The sequence below is a fragment of the Calypte anna genome, chromosome 3 (genome assembly GCF_003957555.1).
Source record: "Calypte anna isolate BGI_N300 chromosome 3, bCalAnn1_v1.p, whole genome shotgun sequence".
Classification (NCBI taxonomy): domain Eukaryota; kingdom Metazoa; phylum Chordata; class Aves; order Apodiformes; family Trochilidae; genus Calypte; species Calypte anna.
The window spans coordinates 3,617,006-3,641,193 of record NC_044246.1 but is presented as its reverse complement, the minus strand read 5'-3'; the positions used below and the strand labels follow the sequence as shown (position 1 = coordinate 3,641,193).

The following is a 24,188-nucleotide window of genomic DNA, read 5'->3' as shown; positions in this document are numbered from 1 at the left end:
CACTGTCCAGTTTTTCCATCTGCTCTGCTGGCTCTGCACTGGTGAAAGTCCTTGGATTTCAGGGAGAAGTGTTGGAATGAGAAAACCAAACTGGGCTCCACTGGGAGGAAAGGGCAGTACTGGGAGGTTGCTGACTTTGCTGTCCCCACTGCACATCTCTGGGCTGACACCACCAAAGGGACCCTGGGACTGGCTCTGCACCCTTTAAGGGCAGAAAAAACCCAACCAACCAACCAGAAAAACCCCACAGATGTTGAGAGAGATAAAAATAACATATTTAAAGAATGCCCACAAAAATCCAGTGGTCTTGTCACAGCAAATACTTCTGGCCCTGATTTTTCCAGGAGTTCATGAGAAGTTTGGCAGAGGGAGATGGGACCTGAGGCATCTGGGAGACTTTGTTGTAAGTGCTGAAGCCTTCCTGGGGCTTTGGCACTCAGGTGTTTGCTGCAAGGGGGAGAGCTTTGGTAGGGAAAAACTTGAGGATCTCACTTGGTGCTTGGGCAAATTCCTGCCAGGCTGGGAAAGGGGGGAACAAAAGTGGTTCCTGGCAAAGAGGTGGAAATGTCCATGGGGAGGGACACCTGGGGTCTCCCCTGAGCCTCCTCTTCTCCAGCCTCAACACCCCCAGCTCCCTCAGCCCTTCCTCACAGCACTTGTGCTGGATCCCTTCACAGCCTCCTTGCTCTTCTCTGGACCTGCTCCAGCACCTCAATCCCCTTCCTGAACTTCCTGAGGGGCCCAGAACTGGACACAGGACTCAAGCTGTGGCCTCCCCAGAGCTGAGCACAGGGGCAGAATCCCTTCCCTGGACCTGCTGGCCACGCTCTTCCTGAGCCAGCCCAGGATGCCATTGGCCTTCTTGGCCACCTGGGCACACTGCTGGCTCATGGTCACCTTCCTGTCACTCCAGACTCCCAGGTCCCTCTCTCTCTGGCTGCTCTCCAACCACTCTGTGCCCAGCCTGGAGCTCCCCATGGGGTTGTTGTGGCCAAAGTGCAGGACCCGGCACTTGGAATGTTGAACCTCATCCCGTTGGGATCATCCCAACTCTCCAGTCTGTCCAGGTCCCTCCGCAGAGCCCTCCTGCCTTCCAGCTGATCCACACTCCCCCCAGCTTAGTGTCATCTGTGAATTTGCTGATGATGGACTCAATCCCCTCATCTAAATCATCACTAAAGATATTGAACAGAATCTTCACCTTAAAGAGCAGAGAGGAGAGCAGGGAGGAGCAGTGGCACTGGGGAGAGGATGCTGTGGGACAGAGGTTGTGTTGAAGGAGCCAAGAGGGAGACTGGCTGGACTTAAAAGTTTGAAAAAGAGCTGCAGTGTATGGATTATTTGGGTTTTTTTCTGATCTGAAGAAAAAAAATCAGTTTCTTAATCCTAGACCATTCTTGGCTGCCTCTCAGGCAGATTCAAGATACCCCAAACAACTCCAGTGGCAGCCAGGAAAGCTGAGTATAAAGCACACTACACAAAGCAGCACAAAAGCCTTGGATTTTCTTATTTAAAGTGACTTTATTAAAACATTGTTAATATAAAATGTGACCAAGTACAATTTTTTTTTTCTTTTTTTTTTGTAAGAATGTTTAATAAAAACATATTAAAGAAAGAAGGAGCATCAACTCTTGTCAAAGCACAGGAAAAACCTACCAGGAGAAGTAAAAAGTTCTGCAGCATGTTCTACCAGCTGGTCCCAATGTGTGTTAGGGTGGAGTTAGCCAATGGGAGAGGCACAGCCCAGGTTCCTCCCTAAGAGGTTTTAAGGTATTTAGCAGAGGTTTCAAACAACCCTGCTCAGCAGCAGGAGACTTTGCTTTCAGCTCTCTCCATACCAAAGAGCAGAATTCACATCTTCACCTTGGATTGGACTCAGCAGAACAGAAAACTGGGTTCAGTGGTAACTGTGAACCCCAGGGTTAACATTTCATAGAATCATAGAATAATTTGGGTTAGAAGGGACCATTTAAGGTCATTCAGTCCAATCCCCCTGCAGTAAGAACACCCTCTCCATACCAAAGAGCAGAATCTACATCTTCACCTTGGATTTGACTCAGCAGAACAGAAATCTGGGTTCAGTGGTAACTGTGAACCCCAGGGTTAACATTTCACAGAATCCTGGAATAATTTGGGTTGGAAGGGACCTCTCAAGCTCACCCAGTCCAACCCCCTGCAGTCAGAACACCCTCACCCAGATCAGGGTGCTCAGCACCAAACCTCACCTTGAACATCTCCAGGGATGAGACCTCAACCCCCTCCCTGGGCAACCTCTTCCTTTTTTCCACCACCAGCTTGTTCAGGTTTGAAAAGAAAGTGCCAGTCAGTACCCACTGCACAGCTCAGGGATTGGTGCTGAAGTTGTTCTCAGGTTATGGCAATGCTGGATGGAGGCTTGTGTTCAAAGTTCAGCTGAGAAAAACCAGCAGTGAAGTTCATGTTGGTAGAAAGAAGCATTTTCTGAGCTGCTGAACACAGAGACAATACCCACAAACTACAGGAGTCTGTGCATCTCAGGAAGCATGGAAAGAAGCTTCCAGAAGTCTATAAATAAGGCTACACAATGACTTACACTCTGTTGCAATCTTCTCCTTTGGTTAAGAAACCTCTCAAGAAAACACTAAAAAAACTGGAAGTTTAGGGCTTGGTCATTCTATTCATTTTTTGGGGGGGAAGGGAATGACCTGCAGCATTTTCCTTGATCTGCAAGTAAATTTTAATGCTCTATCAGCATCCTCTGCTTGGTCAGAGCAAGCAGCACAGCAATTAGAGCCCAGAATCCATCCAGGACATCTTCAACCCTTCCTGTTCCAGGCAGAAGAAAACCCTGCAGCATCCAATAACCCTGCACATTTCACAGCCCCTGGCCCTGACCCAAACATCAAGTGCTAATCCATGAGAAGCAGGATTCTGGGCTAGGAGACAGTGACCTTCTTAGAGCCTTGGCTGGGACCCACTAGACCTACTGGAGCCCTGTGTTGTGGGGGCTTTGTGGTTGTTTGGGGTTTTTTTTGCCTTCTACCCCAAACAAATGCTGTGGGGCCTCTTGCTGAGGGAAAGGGAGAGGTCAGAGCTTTGGCATTGGAGCAGAGCAGAGCCTGGCTGTGAGTAGGGGGAATTAAGGCTTCAAGGTGAGGTAACCACAGTGAGAGGCAGTGTGTAAATCATGCTGCATTTTCAAGAGATGACAGGTTCAGACAACAGCTACTCTTGTTCTCTAGGGTTTTTCACACCAAACAAAGACCATTTGGGAGCAGAAACTGGAGGCCAGTCTGCTCTGAGGGGTCACCTCAAGGTGCCTCTCTGCACCTGGGGAACAAAATGTCACCCAGGTGGGGACTGCTGAAGAGGATGTACCCACCAAGGAGGAAAAAGCACCAAAGTCAGTGAGTCCTTGAGACAATAAGCTGCTTAAAAATAAAAAACAACAACAAAGAAGCCTCATACTACTGTGACCTCCCACAAACACAGTGGTTTCCTGACATGAAGTTAAGCTACACTCCAGCAGCTCCCAGTGCTGTACTTCCAGCACCACTGCAGTGAGGAGGCAGTGAAATCCCTAGGTTTGTGTTCCCTGAGGACAGTTTCTCCCACTCATCCATCAGGTGTTGTCCCATTCCCCTCCCCACTCACTCTCCAAGCCATTAATCCAAAACCCAGACCCATCTCTCACTCCCCCATCCCATTTTTCTAACACCCTCCTGTTATCTGAGCAGATCTGTGGGGTACAAACAGGGTGCTTCTTGGGATCCATCCTTTTGGCAATGTCTTGGCCCTCTGCCAAAGTGTTCTCAAATACACAGAAGTTACTTTCAAACTAAACAGAGTGGGGAAAACCAACAAAACTCCCTCCCCATGCTTGGTTTTCAAGCTGTTCTTGCTACTTAGCTGAATTATTTGTCCATGAATTATTTGCTCATCTAGAACCAAGCAAAGGTTTCAACTGGAAACAGCAACCTGGGCCTGGAGCTTCCACTTTTAGGAGATGGAGACTCATTTTTTTTTTTAATTTAACATGCATGTGGTAACTTCTCCCCTCCTCTCAATACAGTAGCTACTAAACATTTTAACAGACATTTAAAAAATATCCAAATGAAACCACACTTCTATCACTGTTTAAAAAAAAAAAAACAAACCCAAAACTCATATGGTATTACAAAAGTTTATACAAAGGCAACATTTAAGAGTCTGAAAGTTACTTCTAGAAAAAGACACAAATGCTAGTAAATTAAACATACAAGGAGGAAGATATTCCAACTCCTTCCCCAAAATTGGTTTGATCTATTTTGAAGTATCTTTTACCAGTTGTCTAGAAAATCAAAGCCAGTCTTCAAGATAACATTGCTTGTGCTAGTCTGCAGGGGAAAAAGAAAAGAAAGAAATAAGATGTGGTTGCTGATTATTGTGTTACAAACTCACCACTGCCAATCTACAATAAATAAAGTTTAAAAAGCTGTCTGCCAATACTTGGATTTCTTCACTTTGCTCTAGGATCCCTGTGAGAATGCTGGACATGGCAAAAATACTCACAATGACCAAAATTCCAGATAAAAATAAAATTCTTGTTGTGGTCTGCAGGCAAAATGTTGGGGTTTTGCCCATGGGAAAATTCATAAAGAGAATAAAACATGGAATGTAAGAATCACTGATTCAACAACTGCAGCTGATCCCAGAACACTCCACACCTTAAACTTTGCTGTCAAGTTCTTTCCTGGGTCATCAGGAACAGTGCTGCACTTTTAGCCAGGACTTTTGAGGTGATTTCAGTGTTCATCTGAACCTCTGGATTCTCTTCCTAGAGCAGAGCTCCCCTTCCCAGAACAGGGAAGGTAAAAAAAGAGGAAATTTTATCACATTGTCTGCTCTGTTCCTCTGATCACATTTTGGATCCTCTGTTCACAAAGGATTCTGTCTCCACAGAGAGAAAAATCAGGCTTTTCAAACTATTTCTGTTAGCTAGCACACAATCACAAAGTAATTAAAACTCTTAATGAGCCATTAACCTGAAGGCTTTCTTCTGTTTTCCCACAGCTAAAATTAAAGGACTGCTGTGGTCATGATTTGTAGCAAAACAGCTCAAGAATAATTATGCCTCAGCTTCAGAAAAAGAAAAAAAAAAAAACAACCATAGGGCTCCAAATCCAGAAGTGGCTCAAGTATTGCTCTCTCTCAAGTGCTGCCACTTACTTCCCTTGCAAGTATTTACCTCATCCTGCATATTTCTGACCTTGCATCATCTTGTTTGGAATTTAAACAATCACTGCTGGGAAAATAGGGCAGAGCAGGAGCTGTGCAAGAGGCTTGAGGTGTTTAGGAATATCTTAAGGTTATGCCAGAAGGATGCTGCAGTCTCCAACCAGAACTGCAAAGTGATTTGGAAACCACTCCTTGTCTCTGCTGTGTGGTTTTCAGGCTTCAGATAAATCCTTTTTTCTTTCCTTCCTCATGTCCTAAGCTGTCCTTCCCTTTCTTTCCTCACAGCTTAGCATCAGCTTTTTTAATAACTTCTATTGGCTATTGAGCTGCTTAAGGTTGGTTTTGGTTGTTGGGTTTTTATATGGAAAAAAAAACCAACCCCAACACAACCATAAGCAAACAAATCCAAACAGAAAGCACTGTGAGGGCTAATTCTGGAAGCTCATTCCATTTCCATTTTGGACTTTTCAGAGAAAACACATCTGAAAGCAGTCCAGCTGCCTGGGACAGAGCACTGGAAGTGGCTATTGGGTCAACTTTGCTCTTCACCACGATGCTGTGTGTACCCATGGAGTATCCCAGATTCTAAGTCTACTTTTCAAGCTGAAAAACTTCTTTTTTTCCATTCAAAAAGCAAACCCCAAACCGTTTGAATTGATACAGCAAGCTCTTCAGCCTGAACTAGCCTGCTGCCAGCCAAGGGATGATCACATGGCAGCATTTCTGGCATTCTAGTCAAATGATGCATTTATCCTATGCACTTTCCTACATTAAAAGTACTTGGCTGAAACAAACAATGGCAGTTAACATGTTGTTTAAATAAACTTAAATAAATAACTTAAATAAATAAGCCAGCAAGCTTAATGCTTTATGGAGCTCCTGATCTTAAGGGGCTTCCTGGTTAAGTTTTTAAGTGTTAATTAAATCTAAGGAGAGTGGATGGAGCAGCCCTTACCTGTCCAGGCATTTGTGGATCTGTAAGTAGAGTGCCATCAGGATCTTCCTGGTTTGTCCTAGAAGATGCCAGGTCCTGTGGTGGGTCAGGAAGGAAGAAGTCATCTAGGGAACTAACAGGGAGTTGAGTGGGTCGTGGTTTCTCCCATTCCAGAGCTACAGAGGGCAGGCTGGGGGCAACAGATTTCTCTGCTTTGGTGATGCTGGGCTTCTCAGCTTTGGCCATCTCTTTTGGAGCAGACTCTTGTCTGTAAAAAGAGGGGAGAGGTTTCTCTCCTTTCTCCATGGACTTGATCTGGCTGGGGGTCAGGGACTGGAACTCAGATTTGTCTCCTTCAAACTTGGAGCGTTCTGCATTTATCTTCCAGAAAGAGGACTCCTCTTCCTTCCTGGGTGCTGCCAAACCATCAGAGCCAGGGGGCTTGGTGCCTTGAGAAGATTTAGGGGCTTGGACACCAGGTGCTGCTTTCATGGGCTGCCTCTGCTCGTTCTGCAGCTGGGCACCACCTTGTTCTTGTATGGAGAGAGATGCAACACTGAACTCCATCTGGCTCTGTTCAGGGTTAAAGAAAAACAGGATTTCAAAGCCCTTCCCAGACACAACTCTGAGCTTCTGCTCTTTATGCACATAAAGATAATACCTTTGCTCGTGGCTAGGCAACTTCCAGATAGTGGATACCACAGCAAAGCCAACTTAATTTCTCTGTAAATGGCTATCTTTGTAGCTACATAAAAAACAGAACTGATTTTAAAAGTCTGAACTGCAAGCAAAGGTGAAATCCCAGCCCTGCTGCAGGGCAGTCAGAGGAAGCAATTGTATTTGAGTTCTTCAGTGCCACCCAAGATAGCAGTGCACAGCACTCAAACATCATTAGAAGAGTTTTTGGGAGCATTTTGAAAGCCACAGATGTTTTACATGAAATTAAAACTCAAAAAAAAGCTCCATGAGTGTAGTTTAAAAGGCAATCCTCCATTGCAGCCTTTGAAATCCTTTGCAACGTGTTACAACTCCATCTGCTCCCAAGATAAAGGATCAGATATAATGGGCAGACATTAAAAAGTGTTTTTTTACAGAACTAAAGCCACTCTGAAGGAGACAAACAACTCCAGCAGTGCCACTTCTTCCCTTATTGCAGAGCATTTTGTTTCTATTTGCAGTGCAGGCAACTGAACTCACTCCTGAGTCAAGGAACCAAGTGACCACAGTGAAAGCATGACAGAACAGCACTTCAAGATGTTCATTTTCCTTACCAAGTAAATCTTACCAAGTTACTCACCAAGGCAGTAATCTTGCTTGTCTTCTAGCTGGATATTTTTAGCCTAATAAAAGTTTATTTCACTCTTGAGGAACACGTAAGCCTTGCTGTATTTATGAGCACAGCAGTGAAGCAAAAAAACCAGATAAAGAACAACCTAACATCTAGATTTCTGTTTGTAAAATGGAACAAACGATGAAAAAAGATAGTTAAAAAAATAAATTGTGTTTCCATTATGAGCCTGATTAATTTTGAAATAATTCAGAGGATGTTTCAAGCCCTGGCTTTAGCTACCAGCAGTGAAAAGATACTTTTGATACATTACAGATTTGTGATGCTTTCCCCACTCTGCTTTTTTTCTCAGCCTTTCCTGACTCACACCACAACAGCACCTGTGGGCCTGAGTCTCAATCAAGTCCCAGCTGCATCTCATTTGCACTACAAGTGTTTGATCTCAGGTCCTACATAATTCTGCACCTCAAGTTCAAAGGGAGTGAAGATCCAGCTCAGGTGCTGAGCACTTGATATTCAGAAGCTTCTCATCAAAGTGCAAATGTTAACTCAGCAAGTGGTTATTTATAAAACACACAGTTTGATTCACACACTAATATCTGACCTTTCCAAAGGACTGGATACAGTAGATATTTTTTTTCCAAGGTTATAAGCAAGGAAGCACCAAGTTCTGTGTTGCCATGAGGAATACACTGTGCCCCCCAAAGCCTCAGCACATCAAGAAGCTGTGAGCAATATTTGCTCAGCTAAAATTAGGGATACATGAAACCCTTGCCAAGGGGCTCCATACCCCACACCCTGCCTCCAGAAAATCCAAGAAGAACAAAACTGGGTGCTCCAATTGTACTTTATTTAAAACAAAAGTCTTGATGTGAAGTTTTGAGCAGGATTTTTCCTTAGATAAATTAAATTCTGCACAAACAAACTATGGATGCAATGGTGTTGAGGATTATTTACAGTGACTGCCATACCCTATATTAAAATCTAAGGATTTATTTCCCTAAGCTCATTTGGCAATATTCCCTTAATAGAGATTTACCACGCTGAACTTAAGATGCTTTAAGACTCCAGAACTGACAGAATCCCAGCTTAAAAATCCCCCACAATACAAAATAGACCTGTACTCCCCCAAAGGGGAGTGGGGGGAAATTAATTCCTTTTTTTTTTTTTTCATCTTGGAAGACTTAAATACCTTGTCATGTAGGAATTAAACCAGTGCTAATTTCTATCCTTCAACAGCCTTCCTTCTTTTGAGTGGGCCACCCCAGGGCTTGAGCTAGAGCTGAGTTACCAAGCACCACAACAGCAGTTTCAGTAAAATGGTTCCTCCATCCCCAGCCCAAGACAGAGGGAAATGAGAATCCAGGGCAAACCCTGATGAAAGGGAAGCAAAAAAGAAAATTAGAGAAAGGAAAATCGAGAAGATGGCTTTGCCTTTGAATGGCAGCAAGGCAGACAAGCAGTGCCAGCCCTGCTGGGAAGTTCTGGTGCTGCCTGTGGTCATGTTTTATAGGGTTTTGTGGGGGTCCAAAGATGAACCCAGAGGCCCTGTTTGGAAGCAGCAAGCTGCTTCTAGTGGAGAGGAATATGACACTACAGCTTCAGTTGTGCCCTTTCCAACCCACCTGGGGATGTGTGGTTATGGAGAAGATGTCCTCTTTGCCTTTTTACAAGAGAGACCCTGGGGTGCACCTTCCCATCTCAGCAGGCAGGACCACCCAGCACCTGAGAGCATCTCACAGGGTGCTTTGGAGATGAAGCAGCTCATAACCTGGCATGGAAATACTTCTTGGCCAAGAAGGCCAATGGCATCCTGGGCTGGCTCAGGAACAGCGTGGCCAGCAGGTCCAGGGAAGGGATTCTGCCCCTGTGCTCAGCTCTGGGGAGGCCACAGCTTGAGTCCTGTGTCCAGTTCTGGGCCCCTCAGGAAGTTCAGGAAGGGGATTGAGGTGCTGGAGCAGGTCCAGAGAAGAGCAAGGAGGCTGTGAAGGGATCCAGCAGAATTCCTGTGAGGAAGGGCTGAGGGAGCTGGGGGTGTTGAGGCTGGAGAAGAGGAGGCTCAGGGGAGACCTCATCACTCTCTCCAACTCCCTGAAAGGAGGTTGGAGCCAGGGGGGGGTTGGGCTCTTTTCCCGGGCAACTCTCAGCAAGACAAGAGGGCACAAAAGGTCTCAAGTTGTGCCAGGGGAGGTTTAGGTTGGAGATGAGAAAGAATTTCTTTCTGGAGAGGGTGATCAGGCATTGGAATGGGCTGCCCAGGGAAGTAGTGGATTCTCCGTGTCTGGAGATCTTTCCAAAGAGCCTGGATGTGGCACTGAGTGCCATGGGTTGGGAACTGCAGCGGGAGTGGATCAAGGGTTGGACTTGATGATCTCTGAGGTCCCTTCCAACCCAGCCAGTTCTAGGATTCTATGATTCTATGACTGCCCTGAGAGGAGCTGGAAGCACTCACTGCATCTCAGCATGATGAGAACACAGCCCTGAGAGGTCAGAGGGAGAATTCTGCTTCTGGCACATGGCTGCAGAAGCCAAGAACTTCTGTGGAGCAGTCACAAGTGATTCCATTTCCCTTGAGCTAGATAATGCTCCCATTTAACTTTCAAGGTTACTAAAGACATCCAAACCTCTAAGAAATGTAGCAGATAAGATAATTAACATGCAGTATCTTTCAAGTCACAAATTTAGCAATAAAATACTATCAACAACCTCCCCCCAAAAACCCACAACCCCACAGATCAGCAGCATAAGTAGGGAGTTAATTACAAGTACAGATGGAGAAGATCCATGTGTGAAACACCCCATGCTGACACCTCAGTCAGGAGGAGCACTGTACATCCTAACGAGTCACTAAAATTTGAGGTTAATTACTCTTCTCTCAGTTTCTTCCACCAGCTTGCCAAGTGGCAACTGATGGGTCAGCAGGGAGGGAAGGAACCAACATTTAATAGACATTTACCTTCCAATGAAACATTTCCTTCAGGTTTCATCTCTTTCAGACAGTTTGGGATTCCAGATTTCATAGATTTTGTATCACTCTGAACGAGCTGCATTTTCTGTACTTTAATTCCCCATCTCAGGAATGAAATAAAAATACTTTTTTTTTTTTTTTCCTACCATTTGTCCAAATTTTATTTCTGGGAACTGTTCAGCCCAGAAAGCCTCAAGGGTTTACAGACAGGCTAGTAGAGTCCCAAATGTAATTTCTAGAAGTTATCAGAATTCAAATAAAAGCTATGAAGAGCAGGAGTATTTTCAAGATATTTCAAGATATTCTCAACACTTAAAAAGGGAGAGAGAGAATGCATGTGAGAGCAAGTGGTAGTATTTTGAGGCAGGGCAAACCTGGAAGGCCGTGTTCTTTTCTGCAACCACTGCAAAGGTTAAAATAAAGGATGCTTAGGTCTTGGATCATCTTTCTGTCTAACAAATATAAATAATATTAAAAGATTTAGGAGTTTTTAGGAAGCTGCATGTCTATCTTTCCTAAAAAAGCATCACTTTGAACTGTTTAGAAACTATTTATTGGATTAAAAAAAACTAACTTCAACCTCAAGGCAGGGATAATCCACCAAATTGTGATGATTTTATGTACTTATAGGAAACAGTGTATTCTAAAAGAGGGGCCCCACACCCTAAGAATTTAATGATTTAATAACACTTTACAAAATCAGGTCTCAGTTCCTAAGTCTGTATGAAAAACAAGATGACCATGAAGAACCCAGGAGCTTTTTTTTTTATTATTTTTTTTTAAAGCTTACTCACTCCCCAGGAATGTGTAGTATTTTACTAAAAAGTCAAGCAAACACTGCCAAAACAAATTGGTTTGCTTGGCAGTCTGAAAAATCTAAATTGTTGAGACAAAGACTGCAGAAACACTGTCAGAAGCAACTTGTTTTAAGCGTGGCCTGATCTATGCAGAGGTAAAAAAGCCAAGTTTAAAATCATTTAAATAATTAAAATATTTAAAAGAATTTGCTTTGCTGAATGGACAAAACCAAAATAAAGAATGGACCTAAAGTAGTTCCAAAGTTTGCTCTGTTTCCTGTGCACACCGTGGGTGTTTTTAGGATCTTCTCAGAAAGCCTTAACTCAGCAGAGACCAATAAGGACAAAAATAAGAGCAAAGCATTCAAAACCCATCTAAGTTGTTTTGGTCCATACAGAAAGAAAATGCCAAAGTTCCAGAGTGTGAAGTTTTGGTGGAGATTTTGTCATCTGCTCTTTGGAGATGTGACCAAGATTCCAGTCTGCCACTGCTGCTGGCAACTCTGAGCAACAGGACAGCTGAACATGAGCCAGCAGTGTGCCCAGGTGGCCAAGAAGGCCAATGGCATCCTGGGCTGGCTCAGGAACAGCGTGGCCAGCAGGTCCAGGGAAGGGATTCTGCCCCTGTACTCAGCACTGGTGAGGCCACACCTCAAGTACTGTGTCCAGTTCTGGGCCCCTCAGCTCAGGAAGGATATCGCAGTCCTGGAGCAGGTCCAAAGGAGGGCAACCAGGCTGGTGAAGGGACTCGAGCACAGACCCTATGAGGAGAAGCTGAGAGAGCTGGGGCTGTTCAGCCTGGAGAAGAGGAGGCTCAGGGGAGACCTCATCACTGTCTACAGCTCCCTGAAAGGAGGGTGTAACCGGGTGGACGTTGGTCTCTTTTGCCAGATGACTTTCAACAAGACAAGAGAGCATGGTCTTAAGTTGTGCCAGGGGAAATTTAGGTTAGATATTAGAAAGAATTTCTTCATGGAGAGAGTGATCAGACATTGGAATGGGCTGCCCAGGGAAGTAGTGGATTCTCTGTGTCTGGAGATATTTCCAAAGAGCCTGGATGTGGCACTGAGTGCCATGGGCTGGGAACTGCAGCGGGAGTGGATCAAGGGTTGGACTTGATGATCTCTGAGGTCCCTTCCAACCCACCCAGTTCTATGATTCTGTGATTCTATGATTTTATGCATGATTTTATGCTCAAAACCAACTCTCTCAAGATTGATGCAGGTGACTGAATCCTCAGCCAAGAACATCTGGCCTTGCAGATTAAAATAAACCTTGAACACAGCTACCACAAGCTGGATGTTTGGGGTTTTTTTTTGCTCAAGAACTAAGAGGGATCAGGAGGTTTTAAACTGGGTTTTAAACACCTGGAGTCTGGATCAAAAAGGGAAGGGAAGGGAAAAGCCCAAACCTCAGGAATCACTCTTCTTTCCTCCCAAGGAAACACTGTCATTTATGCCAGCTTGAGGAAAATAATCACACTGAAGTAGAGTTTTTAACAAACAATTCTAATATCAGGCTGCTAAGGAAGGAGGGGAGAAAATTCTGCCACTTTCTTCCTATTAAAGACAAAAACCAGACAAAAAACAAATGCAAAATTCTAGGAGTTGTACAAAGAAGAATAAAAGAATGCTGAAGACTGCCTCTCAGTTTTAAATAAAGGAAACAGTTTGTAAACTATTTTGACATGCAACATCATATTTTTCTGTTTAAATCACCACAGGGATTAGATCAGTTCTGTAGCAATGTAATTAGGGAATTTGGGCAGGGAGGCAGCAACTTGGGATTGAATTTGGACATTTTCTGTTTTAGTGGGTTTTTTTTTGTTTGTTTGATTGGTTTTTTTACTTATTTGCTTTTGGGTGTTTTCTGTTTGTTTGTTTATTTTTAAACACACCTTGAAGACCTCTCTTTTCAACAAATATCTGAGGGCCTGTTGAGAGTACAAAAGAGATGAAGGGGGAAAAAAAACAGGAGTTAAAAAAAAAGTACAAAAAGGACCTTAGCAACTACTCTATCTGTATCAAGACAAACAAATTCTTAGATGCAAATGTGTCAGTTTTGAGCATTTGGACTAAAAACCTGTTTTGGTTAATGGCATGAATTAGAAATAGATCTCAAGTTAGTGACAAGCTGCTCTGTGCATTCAATGTGTTAGCTGAGGTGGCTGACTGAAATCAGAGTTTCTGCCCACTATTAAATAATTATTTAAATAAAAACCCACACCAAACCCAGAAAGTTTTGTGTGCAGGAAGAGTTGGAGAGAAATTTTCTTTCCACACAACCCCAGCCAGGATTCTTTTTTTTCCATATATATCTTGGTGTCCGTGCTGAGTTTCCCTGAGTTTTTACTTCAAACAAACCAAGAAACCTCAAAGGCTAAACTCAGCCAAAATGTCAACTTTCATCCCACTTAAACCTGGAGCCATAAATAGAATGCCCTAAATTCATAAACCTGGCTTTAGCTCCAGTTAAAAATGTAACCCACATTTCAAGATGTCTTAATGTTCAGAGGGGCTCCACCCATGAACCAAAACACTCCCAATAAAATCTCTGGTTTTAAAATGTCACCTTATTTGTAGAGCCATAGGAACTCCTTGCTGTCCTCCTTCTGAGAAGTAGCAGCAAAGCTTTCTACTAAAAATATTATCATTTTAAATCCTAACTCAGCAATTTGGTGCTGTATTTCTGCTCTGTGGGTTACAAAGAGGTAAGGCAAGAACTTTAAATACACATCACCCAGCTGAAAGGAGTGGAGATATTCAGGGAAGTGTTTGCTGTGATACGGAGTTGAACCACATCTTCTGTTTGGGTAAAAAATGAGAATTTTTGTCAAAAGTGACCATGCCCTTCAGCTGCATTCTACCCAAAATAACAGCAGTTTAGTACACAGTTCTGTGAGGAAGTTTGACAGCCATGGGATTAAGGAATCCATTGCATTAGTTACACTGAGAAAAAAAATTGTCTGTATTTAACCAAACCAACTGGATCACCTGTAACAGCTGAGAAAAGCTCCAACTTGCAAGAGAGATGCCCTTCCCTCTTTTCTCTGCACTCCAGAAGTTAATTACAAATTACAATTACTGATTTGGCTGCTTTATTTTTCTTGGTGTCAACCTTTAAAAAAACCCAACTTACCCAACCAACCCAAAATTATTGGTTTTACTGATTTACATCTCTCCTTTCTCCTTCCCTGCAAAAGCAAAAAGGGCACATGCACCACATTCCCTTCTTTGGGTAACATTCATGCAAAGCTGCAACAGAACAAAGGAATTTCATCATCTCAGCAATAACATGCAAAAAAAAAAAACCCTAAACCAAACCAAAAACTCTTCATTAAAAGGAGATCAGGGAAAAGAATATTAACTCATCATGGGGAAGAGCTTATGGTATGGAAAAACCCTGACAAATCTGGCTCACAAGACAGTGAACATACATGACAAAATGTTAATATTATTAAACAGCTCATTCAGGTTTTTTCACTGTTTCCCCACACTGGACCAACTGGGCAAGGATAATTTTTCCTCATGGAGAAATTGCCTGCCAGGATTACCTTGTTAAAGTACTGGTTAGGGAAGAGATCAAAGAATAAGCAGGAAGCAAGGTCACCACTTTTAGAAATAAAAGACTCAGCAGCTGAAGGATTTGGTTGGAAAACTGACAGAGTATGAGGCACTGGGGAAGAACCCACACCAACCAACCCACTCACACAAAAATCCTCTGGAAGTTTTTCTAAAATTTTCTGGAAGTTTTTCTAAAGGCAGCTTTTTTCTCTGGTCAGCAAGGAGTGGAGAAAGCAGGAGGTTTGATTAGCTCAGATAATTATTTCTAAAGCAACCCTTTCCCCACCTCACTTTTCTTCAGCAGTGTCCACACCAGTGTTCTCAAACTAAACCTCTCCTCCTGGCATCCTCCATTCATTCCAGAGAAGGATGAAACTACAGCATTATCCTTTGCCATCTCTCATTCTGAGACACCAGGACAGTAAAAAAAAATCAGCCAAGAATTATTCACAGGTTGGGCTGAAGAACACTTCACTAGACAAATAAATATTTAGTAGAAAAGCCATTAAAGAGAAAATCCCTTTGGGTGCAGATCCATCTTACCATGGGTCACTACTCAGTGCACACCTGAAACCTTATCTCCAGGAAGTATTCAGAACTTAGAAAATCCACTCAAGAAAGAGCTTAGAAATACTATTCTGGCTGTCACATTCCCAAAATGGTGGGGTTTGCACCAAAAAGAGGAGAGAGACAATGCTGCTGTCTGCAACATCTGATTTATTTCACCTGCCTGTCAGTGGGGTCCACACTCTTCTCACTACATTACTTTTGTTGATAGCTTGGCTCAAATCCACTCATGCTAAAAACCTCTTTAGTGTTATACTAAAAGCCAGTGGCTGCTGCTTCTGAGGGTCCTGGAAAGGTTTCTGCTGTGGAAAGTCCTCCTGAAGCACCACAGCTGTAAGGGAATTTTAAGTGAAGACTGGTACTGGTTTCTCTGGAACTGGAGCAGTGTGGATTGCAGGGAGTCAGCTCAAGCTCTAGGTTAATCAGGATCTGCCAAGCACAGATGGGTGCAAGCTGGAGGCAGTCACCTTGGGCAAGGAAGGCTGCCAGAAGTCTAGGGTCAACCAGATTAATTTAGTATTCCCTGGCATTTCCAAATAATTACTCTGCATTAGGCTCAGATTATATTCATAAGCTCCTACATGATTATCTACAGAGTTCAAGGGCAAAAATAAAAAAAAAAAAAAAGGAAGAAACAGGGGAGAAGCAGCTTTCTCTGACAGATAAAGCCAGAAAAGCCAAATTCTGAAACATGTGACTGAATTAACATCCCCACCATCCCCAGGGGGGGAAGGCAATGAGCTGGGGTTTTACTCCCACATTTTCTTCAACCAGAAGAACTGAACTTGATTTCCCAGCCCAAATTTGATGCAACTAGGCTTCCTCCCACTGCAGGTCCACAGAGATGGGGAACTCTGGCTCAAGAGTGTCCTGCTGTAAATAATGTTTTTACAAAATAACAGAAGTGAGGGGGAAAAAAAAACCTGCCACAGGAAAACAGTCTTTGAAAGAGCTACTTGTTGGAGTGGAAGTAACACAATGCTTCAAACATAGCCCCGGGTTAACAAGTTTCACTACATTTAGTAAATAACCAAAAGATGAAGGAAAACACAGGCTTTAAGAAAGAATCAAATGAAGTTAAGAGAATACAATGAATTTACTTCCTGGCTACTTTACTTCCAAAGTGAAATGCAGCTTGTACAACGTCTGAGAGATTGGTGTTGCTCAACATGGAAGGTTGTTTAAAAGGTTTACAGTGAAAAATTGTATCATTTGTAAGGAATCAGTCTGACACCTGGACTTGAAGCCAGAACATGAGTTCATGGAGTACATTTTCTGTTTTTCTTGAGGTAAACCAAAGCACATCAGTCCTGGGCCTACTTACAGGAACAAAGGCAATGTTGGTGTGTGAAGCCTCAAAATGAAAACAAGCTATAAATGCACAAGGAACAGCATAAAAATGACAAACCAACGTTAAAAACTGCTGCATATTTACCTTGGTTTCCCAGGAGAAGGGAGCTGAGTGTTCATCTTGCCAAGTGATGTCCTGAAATAAAATTCAAGAATGACTGAAAATCAGAGGAGCAGCTTCACCTGCTCAGGAGCAGCATAACAGATGCCATTATGCAGCTCTGCTGGGAGCATAACAAGCACTACCACAGAACTTGCTGCTAAGTGAGGGTACAACTTAGAGATGGCTCTCATTACATTTTAAAACTGACTGAAAAAACCCTATTCTCTGAGGGGAAAATTATGCCAATTTAACATATAAATTATATGAAGGTTCAACCTGGCTGAAAACTCTTGGAGTGATTTCTCTAGAAATAGCTTTAAAACCTCAATTTCCAGTTTTCAACCAGGCTTTTTTTTAATTTTTTTTTTTTTTTTTTTTTTTTTTTGGTAGTCACTAGCAACACACAGGGACAACACCAAAAGGAGTGGGGTTTTAGGAAAATAAAGTCTCATTTTTTCCCCTCTTTAGACCCAAGAGCACATGTGGAAGCAGGCAGTCATGTGCCAGCAGAACAGCTGCCCAGCCACAGCTGGATCCAACTCTGACCAGACACCACTTCAGTGACAACCAGCCTGAAAAGAAGTGTTCAGTGCTGTTGAAAGAACCCTACCATGTCCACATCAAACTCCCAAGCTGAGCTGGCTTCTTTCCAGCAGCTCCTTTTCTGTTAACAATCAGAGAAACTGAAATCATCTCTTCACACACAGAAATAAATGCAACCTCCCTGCCCTCCAGAAAGGATTTGTGGTAGATCTGAGGGGGGTCCCATGCTCTGAAACACAACTGGGGTGACCATCTAAAAAAGGAGAGGTCTGGGCTCTGCTGGTTCACACATTCTGAATCAGGAGAAAATTCAGCACAGGAAGTTTTTGTCAAGAACACAAGTGTCATATCATTCCAGGAAATGGATAATCTTTAAAGTTTAAGGGCAACAAAGGGAGGAAAAATCTGCTTTTTAGCATCTATTGTAACTTCTGTCAGTATCTGCACTGCTAAGCACAGGGGAACTCCCTGTCTCCTAGGTGGGATGCCTCTGATCAGGTGAATGTCAAATTATTTTAAAATTATTTGTGGGTTGTATCCTTTGACTCTGAAAGTGGTGGATCTAGCACTTAATTTCTGAAGCATGCATGACAGGAATTGTGGTCCAGGAGGGAGGGAGAAGAGCTGGGAGAGCTCAGCCCCTGGACTGAGTCTGATACACAAGGCAGGATCATAACCCTGCTGTCCACATGGGGTCTGGGCAAACCAGTCCTTAATTTCCACAGCACTGAAGGACAGAAATGGAGTTCAGCAAACAGTGTGACACTTCTGTGTGCTGTCACAGCTGTCAGTGGGTTTTACCTATAGAGATTAAAGGATGTTCTGACTTCTTGCCACTTATAAGATGGGCAAACAAGCTGTGGATCAGTTTTAAAGTTGGGAGTGAGCCAAAACCACCCTCGTGCTGGATGTGAGACAGCTCTTGATCTCCTGTATTTCTGGCAAGTGTAGACAGCACTGGGAGGGACACCTCTTCAGCCTCAACTCAGCAATGACACCACTGCTGGGAGCCAAGCTGCCTGCAGAGGGACAGAAAAGCAGCATGGGGAAAGCAGAGTGAAGGCATGAGGTTGTCATGTTCCAGGATGCATCATTCCCTACAGGATGGAGTGAGGCAGCTTCCCACTCCAGAAAAACTGATGCCTCCTCAGCCACCACTGCACTTGTTGACACCCCAGCTTGTGACCTCAGGCTCCAGCTTGTGCAGACCAAAAAGCTCCTGAGATGAATCGGTGGTGTTTTGGAACTGGTTGTTAAAAAGTTCTCATCAGAGATAAAAATCTAAGACTATCTCAGATTATTTCAAAGGACAGAAAGGGCAGACACTTGCTAGGCAGAAGCAGCTCCCTGAAAGAAAAGGACCAAAGATTTTTCCACTTAAAAGGATGGCTGGTTGCATCTCAGGCTGCACAGGGCAGTGTGCCTCAGAGCCAGGAAGTCTGAGGAGCTTTATCCATATTCAAGAGATCTTCCATGGGCTCTAGAAAAGGATAAAACAGGGTAAGAGACAGTTTGAGGGTACCAAGCTTCAAGGAGTTTATGTCTGTTGTTATCTGAAGTATAATTAAGGCTGGGATGAAGGACACAGTTGTCAGGTCTGTTGTCAGGGGAGGAATTTTGTGGCCTCCTCCTCACACAGAGGACGAGCAAAGGACCAAGTGAGAAGCAGGAGAACACCTCAGTTCAGCAGTTCCTTGTCTGAGGCACCCAAATGCTTATCTGGAAAATCACTTTGTCTTCTGTAGAATAAAGAAGTTCTCACATGCTTGAAGAAAGTGAGAACAAAAGTATAAGCTATTTAAACATTCACAAAAGTAAATTATGAGTGGATATTCTGAAGAAAAAGGCATCAAGGCTATGTATCATCAACACAGATTAGCAGAGGTCCATCTCTGATCAGCTTTTGTTTTCAGCACACAACAAAGCCTTCTTCCAGAAAGAAGGCAAATAAATTAACTTTTGTTCACCAGTGTTAAATAACCTATTTGTAAGAAAAAGGGCCTTGTGCAACAACTTTCATAGCTAAGAAGTGAAAAAAAAAAAAGCTTAGTTATTTCAAGTCTGATTCTTTGAGCTGCTGAATACTGCTCAAATACTAAAAAGAACTAAAAGAAAGGATAAAAAACCCCCAGCCCTTAAATCCAAGTATATGTCACACAGCTGGGGTTAAAGAGGGAGAATATAAGAGTGAGAACTTATTGCAAACTGAATATCTGAACTGTCTTTCTCTGAACTGAACGGGGAGGATGCAGTGGCACCAACATCTGATCAGATCACCACAGAGGTCAAAGGCTGGGATCCTCTCCCACACTGCTGGTTTTCCATCTGTTCCCCTTCTGATGGCTCATCACTTATGGTACATTTAAAAAGAGCCCATTTATATTAAATTTATATTACACTTCCAGATTTTCTTCAACTCCCTTCCAGATAAGTTGACTTTATTTTCTACCACTATGAGCATTAGACATAAAAGAAGGAATGTCAGCAGTTGGAGGCTTGTCAGGAAAGAGGAAGCTCTGCTTGAAGCCTCCAAAAGACCTCTGCTTAGACCCAAAAAATGATGGGGAAGCACCCAACAGTCTTCAGATGCTGTGCTGATGTGTGATGGTAGCAAGTCAGTCTTCAACAAACAGGACAAAACTTCTTTTATGAGGGTGTTAAATGCCCCTATTCACTAGGAGGAGGTGTTGGAAAATTCCAAGGTCTGCAGCTCTGTCAAGGTGATTGAATTTGTGTGTTCTGGAGTCACACGTGGTGCTGCAAGTGCTCCAAACCTCTGAAATGCTTGGATCATGGCTACAGGATCTGTTACTGCACACCAATTTTGTGTCACAGCCTTCCCACACAGCCAACATACCAGAAGGTGTTTTGAAAATATTAAGAGATGCTTATACTTGGAGAACTGACAGTCCTCAGCTACAAGTTCAGGGGATGGATTTGGTGTTAGGAAAGATCCATGGGAAATGCTGGGGTGAGAAAGAATTGTCCAGAGATACAAACCCACAAGATTTATCCTCTGGATCACCTCAGCAAAGTGGTCAGACCCATGAAAAGTGGGACTGAGAGTCCTGGCTGGGTAAATCAGGATTTTCAGCACGCATCCTTGATTTGCTTTCTTCCAAGTCCTCTCAAGAACATGAGGTGAAAGGGATCAACTTTCCATGCTCAAGCAAGCACAGGTCACTACAGATTTCAACATCAGTTAACAGGGAAGAGGAGCTGCAGCTGGAAACATGAAACCTTTAGAGCAGGTGTCAGCAAGAACACCATCAGAGCAAAACTCTTGCACTGGAAGTGCTGCAACTCCAACAAGTGATTCTGAGGTCTCCAGACTACTCTGTTCTTGCCTCAGGAAACCCAAATCATGAGACCAGCAGCCAGGGACAACCCAACTGGGCTTGCTGAGCAGGGTAGATGCAGCAATTATGTCCTACAGAGAGCTCAGTAAGTGGTGGGAGGAGAAGACAGGAAAATAATAAAGCTGTGGAGGCAAAGCATTTGCAAACCTGGAAAGTTGAACTGAAATAGCCAGGGACTGTCTGCAGTGGCTCTGAAACAGCAGGACAAGGAGGAACAATTAGTGAGCCAGGGCAAATGTCCAAGAATCAGGTTGAATGCCAGCAAGAGAGCAGGGGGAGAGGAAGCTATCAGATGAGGAGCCAGGAAAGGCTCCAAGGCTCAGCAGTGCTGCTGGAAGAACTAAAATGGAAATGGAGGTTGCCAAAAGGAGTGGAATCTCTTTTCTTCAGAAATACAATTTATATTAACTTCAACTTGGAAGTCAAGGAGGAAGTCAGTGGAGGCAAATGCTTCCCAAATTAAACACTTGGCATCAAGTATTTTGATGACCTATGCTTTGGTTAATGGCTACTACAGAAATGCTAACAGCATTACTTGTACTGTAGCTATATTTTAGGGGAATAGGGGTAAGAAAACAACTTGCCAAGTTTCAGATGGACTCTCTAGCTGTCCTGTTCAAGAAGAAAATTATTGCTTCCATACAATCCAGCACAATGACCTCCAACATGCTGGATTCCCTTCCAGATCCACATAATTCAAAGCAGAAAGCAGAGCTGTCTGAGAATGGAAAAGCTGAACATACCTACTTTCCACTGTCATCAACATAAGTCCTTTTGCAACTAACTTTAGGCTTAGGTTTCCTTTCAAGGACTGCTTGCACAACCAAATGAGCTGTCTTGCATCCTCCTATACCTTTTTCACAAGGTGTTATGGTCTATTACTAGCAAAAAATTACCCAGAATGTTTAGTATCATGGACTAAACAAAACTGAGCTTGACTGTGTTCTTTAACTCTAGATCTGTGTTATTTTTTAAATAAGGTTATTTTTTTCCCTGGCAGAAGCCACATAAGTTAGATTAACAATGGGTCCCTTTATGATACTGCATCAGTGAAACATGACAGCTCTGCAATCACACCAAGATGCAGAAGAAGACAAAACAAAGGAAATCTCATATGCAGAATAAGAGAGAGAAAGAGTGTGAAGAGCCCCTTCAGGTCTTTGTAAACATTGCCAGACTTTTCTCTTTTCAAGGGAACACACTTCATAACGTGACCCTCAGCTCTGGGCCAGGCACCCTTACACCTGCAGGTTTCTAGAAGGGCTAACACACTTCTCTTAGATAGACAGGTCAAATTCCATACTTTCTGCCATCTATCTTCCCTTGGTTTTCCTGGTATGTGACATGGAACAGTCTACGTGGGGCTTTGGGCTTTTTTTTTTAAGGTGTCAAAAACATCAAGAGCTGGAATGTCTTCAGTGTTGCATTTTGAACTGTGTCTAAAATTAGAAAGAAGGAAGAGATTTAATTCAGCATAAACATTTCCTACAGCCCATTTTCAGTGGGGGGATGACTTCCAGAGCTACCCAGAGCCATGCTGCTGTCAGGGGCAGCCAGTAACAATCTCTTTGAGCTCCAAGTCCCCATTTGACCAAATCCACTTTGGAGTTACTCCTGCTTACCTCAGACAAACTCTGGTTTGGTCCCTCTCCTGTTGTTACCCTCAGACCAAGGCTCCAGGCTGACATTGCAACATCCCACCCTCCCACACAGCCACGGAGGAGGAGGAAAGAAACACACCTCATAGAATCCTAGAATCTTTCAGGTTGGAAAAGTCCCTTGGGATCATCAAGTCCAACCACCACCCCTGCTCTACAAAGTTCTCCCCTAAACCAACATCCCCCAACACCACATCCCAACAACCCTTGAAGACATCCAGGGATGGTGACTCCACCACCTCCCTGGGCAGCCCATTCCAGTCTCTGACCACTCTTTCTGTGAAAAATGTTTCCCTGATGGCCAGTCTAAACCTTCCCGGCTGCACTTTGAAGCCATTCCCCTCCTGGTCTATTGCTGATGGCCTGGGGGTGTTCAGGCTGGAGAAGAGGAGGCTCAGGGGAAACCTCATCACTCTCTACAACTCTCTGAAAGGAGGTTGGAGCCAGGGGCGGGTTGGGCTCTGCTCCCAGGCAGATATCAGTAGGACAAGAGATGGGCTTAAGCTCTGCCAGGGGAGGGTTAGGTTGGATATTAGGAAGAAATTCTTTGCAGAGAGGGTGCTCAGGCATTGGAATGGGCTTCCCAGGGAAGTAGTGGATTCTCCGTGTCTGGAGATATTTCAAAAGAGCCTGGATGTGGCACTGAGTGCCATGGGCTGGGAACCACGGGGGGAGTGGATCAAGGGTTGGAGTTGATGATCCCAGAGCTCCTTTCCAACCCAAATGATTCCGGATTCTGTAAAGAGCCCAGCACCCACCTCAACTATGTCCTTTCAGGTTGTTATAGTGACGAGGTCTCCCCTCAGCCTCCTCAAACCACACAATCCCAACTCCCTCAATCCTTTTCCCTGAGATTTATCCTCCTCCACCACCTCCACTGTCCTCCTCAGCACTCTCTATCTCCTCTCTTACCTCGAGCTGCCCCAACCCCCTCACCAGACAACCCCCCCTTTATTCCCAACCCCCAGCACCTCTCCACAACCCTCACAAACCCCCCCAGAAACCGGGACAAAAGCCCCGCTCGGGATCGTCCCTCTCTCCCTCAGGCCCCGCCATGGCGCTCCCCTCAGGCACCGCCGGGGCTCTGAGGAGAACGGGGCCGCCGTCCCCTTCCTCCCGTACCTCATCTCCGAAGTGCACGACCTTCTGCCCCGTGTTGAGGCGGAGGTTGGGGTATGAGGCGGGTTGGGCAGCGGGCCGGGCGGTTCCGCGATGGGCGGCGTAGCGGGCCTGGACGTGCGGTTCCACCAGGCACTTGTCGATGATCTCGTCCTGCTGGCGGGGCGGCAGCCGCTCCCACTCGGGCCCGTAACGCTCACGGATCCGCTCCTTCTCCGCCATGATCTTACGGGCCATAGGGCTCAGCGAGGAGAAGTAGCTGAAGCGCTTGCGTTCCCGCTCGTCCAGCGGGCGGTTGCCGTTCATCACCGCCGTGCGGGAAGCGGCGATCGCCGCCGCCATGGACGCCATGGCCACCCCCGCCGCCAGCCCCGCACGCACCGAACCGGCCGCACTCGCACGGCGGGAATGGGAGCAGGAACCGCCTCCTCCTCCTTCTCCTCCTCTCTTCCCTGCTCAGCTCCCTTCCTGCTAACACCGCCTCCCTCCCTCCCTATATAGCCGGGCCACCGCCCCGCACTCCCCGCCTCCCGCACGCCCAGTGCCCGCCGGGCTCCCCCGCGGCCTCGAGAGGGAGGAGGCGGCTTTTCCCTCTCTGCCTGGCAGCTGGCGGGGGAGGGAAGGAGGGATACAGCTCTCTGGCTTTGCTTCGGTACGGAGGGCAGTCCCCTGGGGTTGCTTCGGTACCGGTACCGCCGGTAGCCTGGGGCTGAGCTCCGGCCATGCCCGCCCCGGCCCCGCGG

General features: G+C 44.7%; 1 protein-coding gene across 1 annotated transcript; it reads right to left on the bottom strand.

Moving 5' to 3' along the window:
- Positions 1–2,582: 2,582 nt before the first annotated feature.
- Positions 2,583–23,891, bottom strand: C3H1orf198 (chromosome 3 C1orf198 homolog). The gene is made up of 4 exons (XM_030448580.1): positions 23,449–23,891; positions 16,749–16,799; positions 6,152–6,703; positions 2,583–4,355 (listed from the first exon to the last, which is right to left on the bottom strand). The coding sequence occupies exons 1-4, from the start codon at positions 23,794–23,796 to the stop codon at positions 4,299–4,301; spliced, it is 1,008 nt and encodes a 335-aa protein (XP_030304440.1). The 5' UTR covers positions 23,797–23,891; the 3' UTR covers positions 2,583–4,298.
- Positions 23,892–24,188: the final 297 nt, after the last annotated feature.

Coding starts and splice junctions, on each gene's coding strand:
- C3H1orf198 (XM_030448580.1), bottom strand. CDS start 23,796: ATGGCGTCCATGGCGGCGGCGATCGCCGCTTCCCGCACGGCGGTGATG. Junction 6,704..16,748: donor CCTTCTCCTGGGAAACCAAG/GTAAATATGCAG, acceptor AACCCTGAACAG/AGCCAGATGGAGTTCAGTGT. Junction 4,356..6,151: donor ATCCACAAATGCCTGGACAG/GTAAGGGCTGCT, acceptor TTTCCCCTGCAG/ACTAGCACAAGCAATGTTAT.